The sequence below is a fragment of the Notechis scutatus genome, chromosome 6 (genome assembly GCF_049901735.1).
Source record: "Notechis scutatus isolate UNSWTSFEM ecotype Mainland chromosome 6, rNotScu1.2, whole genome shotgun sequence".
In the NCBI taxonomy this organism is placed as follows: domain Eukaryota; kingdom Metazoa; phylum Chordata; class Lepidosauria; order Squamata; family Elapidae; genus Notechis; species Notechis scutatus.
Window position 1 is genome coordinate 44,021,487 of NC_142014.1, and position 11,905 is coordinate 44,033,391.

Sequence of the window (11,905 nt, forward strand, 5' to 3'; positions counted from 1 at the left end):
GATATCTAACTCAATATCTAAAACTAATTTCTAGTATGTTGCTCATCAATGATAACAGAAGTGAAACATACGTAATTGACTTTATTTCAGTTACTAGAATATGGAAAAGATACTCACCATTACTAGGGGGCAAAAAAAGTCCATTGATATTACGAGGTTTCCTGTGATGGAAGACACAACTGATCCTCACACAGCCTAAAGGCTGTGTTTCCCAGAAGCATGAGATGCTGTTGTATTTTTGCTATAGAAGAAAGCATGGGTGGTTTCATATTTAATGATTTAATAGAAATTGTCAGGAATTAAATTCTGCAATTTATAATCTAAACTATGAATAGAAATAGAACAAAGCACTCAAAAAGGGCTTTGCAATAAACCCCACTGCTATTGACTATGTGACCTTGCTGAAATTGTTTGGACTACTTTCAAAATTTAATTTTGAAATTCAAAATTTAACTGATTGGCATCAAATTGGTATCAAACATCAATTAGGATTCCTGTTTATTACAGTCCTGCATAAAAATTCTTCTCTGTGGGGAAAGCCTGTTTTATATTTCACACTAAATTACATATTAAAATTTCACCACATCCAAAAATGTTTCACTTTAAAGAACAGCTTTGGTCCAAACAGTGATTACTGCTATAGAACCTTCTTTTTGTAGCACTGGCTGTTATTAATGAAAATTTTAAAATAGGAAAACAATACTAGTGCCTATTCTTCCATTAATATAGTTGCGTCACAACTATATAAAGCATCTGGAAAGAAACTATTTTTCCTAATATCCTTGGAACCGCAGTAAGTATAAGCCAGAATTTACAGAAGTATAGTAAGTATAAGCCAGAAGTAAGTAAAAGCCAGAAGTTAAAGAACAATTTGGCATTAAATTTAATAAGGCAGAAGATAGTTCATTTTGTTTCTTGGCATCACTTCAATCTTAGCTCAATATGAAACCACAGTGACACACCCCAAAGCTACTTATGATCTGGATTCATTTATTTATTTTATTTATTTTGATTGGTCAATTGCTTACAAGATAATAGGTACAAGTATATACATAGTTATGAATACATAAAATGGGTACATATAAGAAAAATAAAAGAAACAATAGGACAGGGATGGTAGACACGTTGGTGTGCTTATGCACACCCCCTACAGACCTCTTAAGAAAGGGGTGAGGTCAATAGTAGACAGTCTAAGGTTAAAGTTTTGGGGGTTTGGGGAAGAAACCACAGAGTCAGGTAGAGTATTCCAGACATTGACCACACTGTTGCTGGTCGTATTTCCTACAATCAAGTTTGGTGCAGTTAACCTTGAGTTTGTATCTATTGTGTGCTCTTCTGTTGTTATAGTTGAAGCTGAAGTATTCATTGACAGGTAAGTCATTGCAATGTATGATTTTATATACCATACTTAGATCAGACCGAAGAGGCGTAATTCAAGGTTTTCTAGGTCTAGAATTTCAAGTCTGGTGGCATAAGGTATTCTACAACGAGTAGAAGAGTGGAGAACTCTTCTTGTGAAATATTTCTGGACTTTCTCAACTGTGCTAATATCAGATACGTAATGTGGGTTCCAGACTGTTGAGCTGTATTCGAGTATTGGTCTAGCAAATGTTTTGTATGCTCTAGTTAGTAGTGTGATATTACCAGAGAAAAAGCTACGTAGGATTAGGTTAACAACTCTTAATGCCTTTTTGGCTATGTAGTTACAGTGGACTCTAGCACTTAGATCATTAGAGATGAATATTCCAAGGTCCTTTACAGAGCTTGGATCATCAACAAGGTCATGACTATTCAGCTTGTAGTTTATTTTCTGATTTTTTTTGCCAGTATGTTAGACAGAGGATTTATTTGTTGAGATTTGAAGTTGCCATTTGTTTGACCATTCTGATACATAGTCAAGATCTTTTTGTAGGGTAGCAGTATTGTCTGTGATATTGAATAGCTCATAACTCATATAACTCAATAACTCATAACTCATATAACTCAATAACTCATCATCAGCGAAGAGTTGCTCTTAATATGATCACAGAAGTCATTTATGTAGAATATGAAGAGAGTTGGTCCTAGAACACTGCCTTGGGGGACACCACTATTGACAGGTACAGAATTTGATAGGATGCTCCAATTTTGACCATTTGTTGTCTGTTTGACAGGAATGCTTCTATTCAGTTATGCAGTTGTCTAGAGATACCATAAGATTTTAGTTTTAGGAGTAGTTTGTCGTGTACCACTGAATCAAAGGCTTTACAGAAGTCTATGTAGATTGCGTCTATTGTTTTGCCCTGATCGAGTTGTGTAGTCCATATGTTTTTGCAGTGTAAGAGTTGCAGATTACAGGATAGTTTTTTTCTGAAACCAAATTGTTTATTGGAGAGTAGGTTGTTTGTCTCTAAGTGGAGGATAATGGATTGGTTAATAATTGATTCCATGACTTTACAGGTGATGCAGCATAAGGAGATTGGTCTGTAATTTTCAACTAGACTGGGGTCTCCCTTTTTGAAGATGGGGATGACTGTGGCTTGTGACCATAGGTTAGGCAAGGAGCTGGTCCTGAAAGATTTTTCAAAGATTATGCTTAGAGGTTCTGCTATGGCAATGGATAGCTTTTTTAAGAAGTAGGCACATATTCCATACGGTCCAATAGATAGAGATGATTTTAGATTGCGTAGTGCTTTTTCAACATTGTCTTCTATAAAATCGATATGTATTAGATCATTGTAGTTTTCTGTGGTTTGGCTAGGAAATACTGGGCATGATCCATTGCTTTTTACAAATACTGAGCCAAAGAATGTGTTAAAGAGGTTGGCTTTAATGGTGTCATCGTTGCAGTCTTTACCATTAGGTCCTATCAGGGGTGGGATGGACCTTGAGTCTTTTAGTTTGTTGTTTACAAAGTTGTAAAAAGCGCGGGTGAATTTTCCTCTTGTTTAATGTGATAATTGGTGCATTCAGTCTTTATCTGGTGGCATAAATTTTTGTATTGGCTTTTGAAGTTGGCAACGTGACCAGATTTGTTTTTCCGCTTACAATGCTTACAATGGATGCCCCTTACAGTCACATGACTGAATTTTGGGCGCTTGGCAATTGGCCTGCATTTATGGCTGTTGGCAACATCCCATCGTCCATGTGATCATGATTTACAACATTTTTGTTGGAAACCAAAGTTTACTTCTAGTTTCCATCAAAAACTTCTCCACTGCAATCAATGGGTTCACTTAATGACCATGGCACCATTACACCCGCTTAACGATTAAGGCAAAAAAGGCCATAAAATTTGGTGGTCATGTGATGACCTACTTAATCACTATCACAACTCATAATCATAATTGTGGGTTCAATTATAATCATAAATTGAGGACTAACTGTAAAAACTTCTATCATTCTGAGCAGAACAGATTATGAGAACAGAAATCCAATTAAAGTACAGATTCAGAGTTACTTAAAATTCAGTGTTTTTTGTTGGTTTTCTAAACTTAGCGTAAAGTGTGAATGAATACAAATCTTTAGCTGATAAAATTATGTGACTGGATGTCAGAAGAACACTCTACTTCTTAAATGTGAAAGTAAGATATCATATCCCAAAAGAAGAGATTTTAATGGAAGAAAATAGAAGAGATGTGAAACTAACATGACATATTTTCAGTAACGATAGCAGAGGTTAAAAACAGGTGGTGAATTCTTATAATAGAGACCACTTCAAAAGCTTGTTATTTCTACCTGTATTTCCATATGTCTAAATTTGCAAAGTTGATGGGAACATTTTCCCTCTCTCCATAATGAGCACACAATATCACTGCCAATGGCTTTTTCACAGTGACGGAATCTGCACTTTGATCCCTGGATATAGAAAAAAGATAGGTTTGAAAACTTGGCTACATAACATTTCCTCTATTTAAATATTTTAAATAATTTTTCAGGTTATAAAATTACTGAAACAACTCTTTAAAATAACAGTCAAACAGAAGACCAGAAAAACAGAAAAAAGCCAGCAGAACTAATACTTCTCACATACAAAAATCCATTCTAATACTTGTGGAACTAAAGAGTTGATTTAGTGTTGGAAAATACTGGATTTGAATCAAGCAGGGCAATCAATAATCATTATGCAAGATGTTTCTCCAATCATATCCATCCAATTTTAGAAAGCAGGAAAGATAAAAATGTCAGGTGTAAAGTCTGAGTAAACCTTAGCCTATCAATTTATTATAGTTTGGCATTGTAATTTTGTTACTCCTGCAAAAATATAAACAAAAACCCCAGAGAATCTACAAATTAATTTATATATTGTCAAGTAAGTTCAGCTACTATACGATTTTCACTCAAGTGAACTGAATAAAATTAAGTAGTAACCAGAAGTTCCATGATGGATAATAACTAGAAGATACACTAAACATCATTAACAAATGAGGTATGTTATTGCTATACACTGTAGCATGCCATAGATATTGTATTTCAAAGTAAGCAAATAAGTAGAAAATTTATTTAGGAATCTAGGCCCAAGCACAAAATCATCTCCTCACACTCCAAATTTAGAAGTGGAGAGAAGAACATAGAAATATCAACATGGTGATATGATTTCAGAAGACAATTGAAGAATTGGGTATGAGAATTTTTTGGATCAGCAACCACAATCAGGAAACTTTGAGCATTATGTTGTTGGCTTGAGCTCCAAGCTTGGCGATTTGGTTGCAAACGTTTCGTACCTATTCGAGGAGAAATCTTCAATGCATTTTGGATTGTGCTTGTCTGGGAAAGTACTGGCCTTTAAATAACTTTCTGAATCCTGGTCATTTTAAGGCCAGTACACCCCCAGACAAGGATGTCTCCTCAAATGGGGACGAAAGTTACATTTGCAACCAAATCACCAAGCTCAGAACTCAAACCAACATAACTACCAACCCGAGCTGCTAATATTCAAAGACATTTCAACATTGAACATTGTTTAATACCCCTTTTAAAGATATTACATCCAGATCTTTCTTCTGAAACAGATAATCTATCTTCGTGAGCACTATAAATGGATAAATGGAGAGTTTGGTCTAATGGGTAAGATATCAGGTTAGAAACCAGAAGACCAAATTCTAGTCCTGTCTTAGGCATTGAAAGCTGTCTGAGTGACTTTTGGCCAGTCACTGCCTCTCTCAACTCCATGGGGTTGTTGTTGTGGGAAAATAAAAGAAGGAGTGTTAACTACCTTAAACTATTTATCAAAATAATAAAGGCAGGAAATAAACAAACAAACAAATAAATAAAATAGAGAGTATGAGGGGTCCTTCATGCAGAGTATGATTTTTGCACTAGAGAGATCTGTTAAGAAAACACTATATATTATTTTTGCTGACACTTGTTAATTTTCCAGGAAAGTTTGTTACACAGTGAGAACTACTAATGGAAAACGGCTTCCCTGTAATTGGGGATTTCTTTTGAATGGTTCAAACTGGATGTTCCTGGGAGTATCAAAAAGATAACCAAGGATAGCAATTGAAAGCACAGGCTTCTGATTCTTTAAATAATGTTATCACTGTTTCCCAAAATGACAGCAATCTTTTCCCATATCAGATAACAATTTTTGCTTTCTTGTAATCCAATTTGAATGCTGCATTTTCACATCTTCGATAAGTACTAGGATAAATCTGATTACTAAACCTCTCCCTAAAAGATATTAAATTTTATATTCCTGAAACATTTATCAGTATTTTTCTACTTTATTTCTTTTTTACTACCAATCGTACCCCACTCTTACCTTTGTTACCCTACTTATGTATATAAGCCAGAAAATTATCCGATGTTCAAAACAATCAAGAGAGACCACTTATATTGAAAATAATTAATATATAATCTGTGGTTTTAGAACAACTGCTTATAAACTTCTTTAACTCAGTCATTAAATTTAGGATCATATACTAAGTCATAAAAATTGACTCCATCAATATATTTTATTATTTATTATTTATACACCACCCAACTTACCTAGGTGGCTCTGAGTAGTTTGCAAATAAAAATCATACAGCCATATAAAAGAAAAATGGGTTAAAAAAAAGTTAAAAACAAAAGTGGAAATAAACGGAGAGAAAGGGGGGGAGCGCTAAAGATGAAATTGGGATTTCCAAGGGAGATTTGGCAAACTGAAGATAGCGAAACCAGGACTGGCAACCATGGTTAAGGTTCCTTGCAACCTTTTCAGATATGAAGAGAATGGGAAATTGTTCATATTGCTCTGTGCGGCTGCTACTCATAAGGACAATGTGTCTTTTGTGAGTTTGAGCAGGGAAACACAAAAAGATTAGCCATCTTGCTCAAACTGCAGCAAAAACTTTAAAAACTATAAACTTAAGGACCTAAAGAATATTAAATAAGCAGCAAAAAGCCAACTAAGATTTGGTAAATAAAACTTAGATGATTATAAATGGAACATTAAATTTTTTACAAATAAATAGTGTGTCATGAGAATATTGTACATCTGCCTTATATACATATTCTTTTATGTATTTTATACTGTTTTATACAGTTCTATACAGAGATAAGCAATTTCATGATTTAAAAACTGGACAACAGAGGGGACTAAAGATTTTAGGTAGTGGAAAAAATATTCAAGTCTGTAAAATTCAAAATGCTATTACAATGAAAATACCAAAGGAGATTTTTGAAGAATGGAGTCAAAAATTAATCACAATCTCAACAATGTCAGTAATGATGTCCGCTTCCATGAACAAGCTTTATTCAAAAGTTGTCATTGGAGAAATAATAGATGTACAATAAATTGATGTAAAATTGGTGTTGAAAATAGATTTAAAACTATCAGACCAAGAGAAGAGAAGAAAGAGAAGAGAAGAAAGAAGACTAAGAGAAGAGAAGAAAAATTTACAAAATTTACAAAAATAGCTATTAAAATTTGAAAGGGAAATTCAAATAATAATCCGGATTTACAAAACAGGTTTGTTAAAACCTGTGGCAGAATGTGGTGCAGAATCACAGGAGGACATGTTCTTTCCCAAGGAGCAAAGAGGCAAATCATCCAGGAAATTTTGATCTACAGAAAGAGGCTTGGAGTGGACCCTCCCTAATGCTTTTCAGGGTGTACCTATTAGATATGCAGAGTATGTTTTAGTCTAACAAGATTCCTATATATGGGCAATCAGCAATAAAGAAACCACTTTGAGTAAACTCTGTCATTCTTGATTCCTTACACCTGACATTTACATTGGGATAAAGAAGAAATGAAGAGTAATCTGATCCTATGACAACATTTGAATGAACTAAAGATTAGAACTATTAGAGGAAAGGAATATAAAGCTTGGTTATTTGATCAAGGTTAAAACAAGATATGTTGTTGCTTTTGAAAACCTTTTATGGACTTTCTGCTGATGTTAGGACTGAAAAGATGATGCTTTATGGATTTGTCTAAAACAAGTGATGGCTTAAATGGGGTGAAGAGATAATTAATTGTAACCTTAAAGATTGCTAAATTTGTTTATGCTTGTTGTTATGAAGGTTGGAAATTACTTCTTTGTATATTTTCTCTTTATTATATTCTTACTTTTTTCTCTACTCTTCCCTTCCTTATATTCATTTTCTTTTTTCTTTCATCTTTCATAGGGTTTGCCCTCTTCACATTCTTGCCTTTCTAACCGTATAGAATAGAATAGAATAGAATAGAATAGAATAGAATAGAATAGAATAGAATAGAATAGAATAGAATAGAATAGAATTCTTTATCGGCCAAGTGTGATTGGACACACAAGGAATTTATCTTGGTGCAAATGCTCTCAGTGTACATAAAAGAAAAGATACATTCGTCAAGAATCATAAGGTACAACACTTAATAAAAGTCATAGGGTACAATAAGCAATCAAATCATACTAGGAAACAGTCAATATAAATCATAAGGATACAAGCGATAAAGTTACAGTCATACAGTCACAAGTGGGACAGGATGGATGAGAAGGAGTGATGAGAAGATTATGAGTAATAGTAGTGCAGACTTTGTAAATAGTTGGACAGTGATGAGGGAATTATTTGTTTAGCAGTGATGGCATTTGGGAAAAAACTGTCCTTGTGTCCAGTTGTTCTGATGTGCAGTGCTCTATAGCATCGTTTTGAGAGATGGAGTTGAAACAGTTTATGTCCAGGATGTGAGGGGTCTGTAAATATTTTCACAGCCCTCTTTTTGATTTGTGCAGTATACAGGTCCTCGACTGAAGGCAGGTTGGTAGTAATTGTTTTTTCTGCAGTCCTAATTATCCTCTGAAGTTTGTGTCTGTCCTGTTGGTTTGCAGAACCAAACCAGACAGTTATAGAGGTGCAGACTCAATATTGACAGACTCAATAATTCGTCTGTAGAACTGTATCAGCAGCTCCTTGGGCAGTTTGAGCTTTCTGAGTTGGCGCAGAAAGAACATTCTTTGTTGTGCTTTTTTGATGACGTTCTTGATGTTAGGTGTCCATTTTAGGTCATGTGATATAGTAGAACCTAGAAATTTGAAGGTTTCTACTGTTGATACTGTGCTGTCTAGTATTGTAAGAGGTGATAGTATGGGAGGGTTTCTCCTAAAGTCTACCACAATTTCTATGGTTTTGCGTGTGTTCAGTTCCAGTTGTTCTGGTTACACCACGAGGCAAGTTGTACAACCTCCTTTCTGTATGCGGATCCATCATTTTCTCGAATGAGACCAATCACTGTTATTTCATCTGCAAACTTCAGTATTTTAACAGATGGATCGTTTGAGATGCAATCATTAGTATATAGGGAGAAGTGGAGAAAGCACACAGCCTTGGGGGCTCTTGTGTTAATTGTACAGGTATCAGATGTGATTCTGCCTAGCTTCATCTGCTGCTTCCTGTCAGTTTGGAAGCTTATGATCCACTTACAAGTGTGTTCAGGTACCGCTAGCTGCTTTAGTTTAGTTAGAAGAATGTCTGGAATGATGGTATTGAATGCTGAACTGAAGTCTACAAAAGAGGACCCTTGCGTGGGTATTTGGAGTTTCAAGGTTTTGTAGGATGTAGTGCAGAGCCATATTAACAGCATCATCTGTCGATCTATTTGCTTGGTATGCAAACTGCATGGGATATAACAGCAGATCCATGATGGTTTTCAGGTGGGACAGCACTGGCCTTTCAAAGGTTTTCATAACTACCGATATTAGAGCAACTGGCCGGTAGTCATTCAGTTCCCTGAGGGAGGGCTTCTTTGGCACTGGGGTAATAGTAGAGCATTTGAAGCAAGAAGGAACATAGCACATCTCTAGTGATTTATTGAATATTCGGGGGAAGATGGGGCCAATTGGTCAGCACAGACTTTTAAGCAAGAAGACCAGGGGTATCAAACTGGTGGCCCTCAGGCCGGATGCATCATTCGTAGGCCATGTCCATCCAGGCTCCATGAAGGGAAAAAAGTCATGATATGTCACGTGATGGCAACATGATGTGGCAAGTTTGACACCTATGTGTTAGACACCTGTGTGCTTCCTTAGTGTCTCTGAGCAATTGCAGGAAAGGAATAGTAGTTATAAACCTAATAAAAGGTCATAGAAATGTTATTATTTTTTCTATTTAGAGTGAAAGGGGATAGTACAAATGTATGCTGAAATTTACTAATATCCATGGAAAGTAAATTATGCAGTCATCAATTTTTAGAACTCTGAATATCAATCTGTCATCCATGAAGATTAAATATAAAAGAATTTTCAGGCTTAAAAAGGGAGGGTGAGAAAAACATGGAAATTATTGGCAATTTTAGACATGTGAGAAGCAGATAGAGGAAAATAGACTGGACTGAGAATTCAAGAGAAATCTGTGGAATGCAGATGTAATTTTGGAAGAATAAAGGAAAGTTGCTGTAGCCATGGCTCAATCTGAAATAATACTGATTGTTTAAGGAATTCCAATTTCCTTTTGATGTGCCATAGAATTATTATTGAAAAATCTCCAATGATCATTCATTCCAAGGTAATTCAGGCTGCAGTTTTATAAGATAAGGTAAGATAACCTTTATTGTCACTTTTCTGTATAGACGATGGAAATATATATACAGCGAAAGTAATTGCAAATGACTTTCAATTAGAAAAAAAGAATTTGATTGTGCCTGTGACAGTCTTCCTGGCATTCCTTACAATTTGGAAAGCTGGGAGGTACATGACAATATAATAGATGCAATCCATTATAAATTATGCAGTATTTACCTTCGCACAGGTTGAATGAACATAGAAAAAACAGTCATCCCCAACTTCTGTCATTTCACCTCTCGTGCTTCTACTCCACTGCCTTTAGAAAGATCTCAGCATAAATGTTGGAATTATCAACATGTATGGGAAGAATATTCCCTTTTGTTCTGAGTACAGCTGAATGCAGGATCTAAGTTCTATTTCCTCTTAAAGGGAAACCTCCAGTTGATAGATTTAACCAAAAAGCTTCTTATACTAATTGTAAAACAGACGGTACCTTCTTAAGGTTTGTTGAAGAGCTCACAAATTGAAAGTGGTTGCTAGACAGTGCACAAATTCAAACTTCCAGAATTTCTTTCATTGTTACCTTAGTTCTTATGACATCATCACAAAGGACATCATATGGCCCCTCAAACTGGGAAAGCTCACTTATTTTCATTGTTCCTAAGTGCTGGAAAACAGGAAGAAGACAGCAATTTCCACATGATCTACTCATCTAGTTATTCCAACATAACATAAATGTATGAAAGAAATACAACTCAGTTAAGAGAATTTCTGAAACTCATAATGGACAGAACTGAGAATGAGACAAGAATGAGAATAAAGATCCTCATCTTTTCTCTATCAGAAACTCCCAATTTGCCAGGATTTTAATTATTTAAATGATTTGGTTCCTAAGCTTATCTGGCATCATATACGCTACTAACACATATATATATCAGTCGATCAAATCTTTATTATGGTCATGGCATAATGCACACATATGTAGTACAGGTCCTGTTATTAATGGCATGTGCATCAGTGAGTCTTTGAATAACTACTAATATTGCCAGAGGTATTGAGCTATGGGATAGATGCTTAATTGCATGAAAGTAAGTATAGTTCTTTGCTTGTTGTTTCTATGGCACAGTTTAAATGCAGGTTTTGAAAAGCTCGTTGTCTGGGGATATTTGAGTTGGTTGAGAAAAATAATCTGTTAGAGAGAAAAACAAAGAAATACTGGAACAAATATCCTAAGAAGACCAATCAAAAAGGTCAGCTTTGATTTTTCCACTCTGTGGGAGGGAGAAGGACTTACTGAACAGTGGCAAAAACATTTGCAATAGTTACAAGGAACTCCTAAAGCAGATTCACCCTAAGGACACATGAAGTGCAATGTTATGAGATGTTCATAGAAGAAACCATAAAGATGCCACATGAAACTAAACCAATTGGTTTTGTTGTATAATACATTAATATTTGCAGCTTGCATTAGTTCTAAATATTCATGTATTCATTTATAAACCAATGGAATCAATCAGTTCTCAGTGGTAACGATCAAGAATTAACCATAAAGTTTTAGATACCATAAAGAAAAGATTCGTTACAATATATGAGACATGAATAGAATAACAGAGCAGTACATTATTTTTGCTGAGTAGGTGCAGGTCCCATCACAATATTTACATTATTAATTTGTGAATTCACATTTCTTTAAAAAAAAATTAAATCTAAAGTTCAGGAACTGGCTTTTTTTTTTTTCAAATAAGGGAAAGCATTTGAAGAGCATATTTAAAATATTATTTTTTTAAGGAACTTGAAAATAATTATGAATGTGAGAGTCAGTCTGTCCACTAGCTTAAGGCATCAGGCCACAAACCAGGAGACTGTGAATTCTAGGCCTGCCTTAAGCACAAAAGCTGGTTGGATAACTTTGGGCCAGTCACTTTCTCAGCTCAACCCACTTCAGAGGGTTGTAGGGA

The 11,905-nt window shown here is 35.1% G+C and overlaps 1 protein-coding gene across 15 annotated transcripts in view; it reads right to left on the reverse strand.

Moving 5' to 3' along the window:
* Positions 1 to 11,905, reverse strand: part of ZC3H11D (zinc finger CCCH-type containing 11D) — a 31,128-nt gene that overhangs the window by 17,131 nt on the left and 2,092 nt on the right. For 9 of the 15 annotated variants that reach the window (XM_087968061.1, XM_087968065.1, XM_026693588.2 and 6 more), the window contains exons 2-4: positions 10,531 to 10,614; positions 3,718 to 3,837; positions 118 to 241 (exon numbers count right to left, since the gene is read on the reverse strand). In XM_087968061.1, coding sequence (XP_087824187.1) covers positions 118 to 241; positions 3,718 to 3,837; positions 10,531 to 10,602 — 316 coding nt within the window. In that variant the 5' untranslated portion in view covers positions 10,603 to 10,614. The remainder of the gene's footprint in view (positions 1 to 117; positions 242 to 3,717; positions 3,838 to 10,530; positions 10,615 to 11,905) is intronic. The other 6 variants (XM_087968069.1, XM_087968062.1, XM_087968067.1 and 3 more) reach the window with 1 other exon arrangement.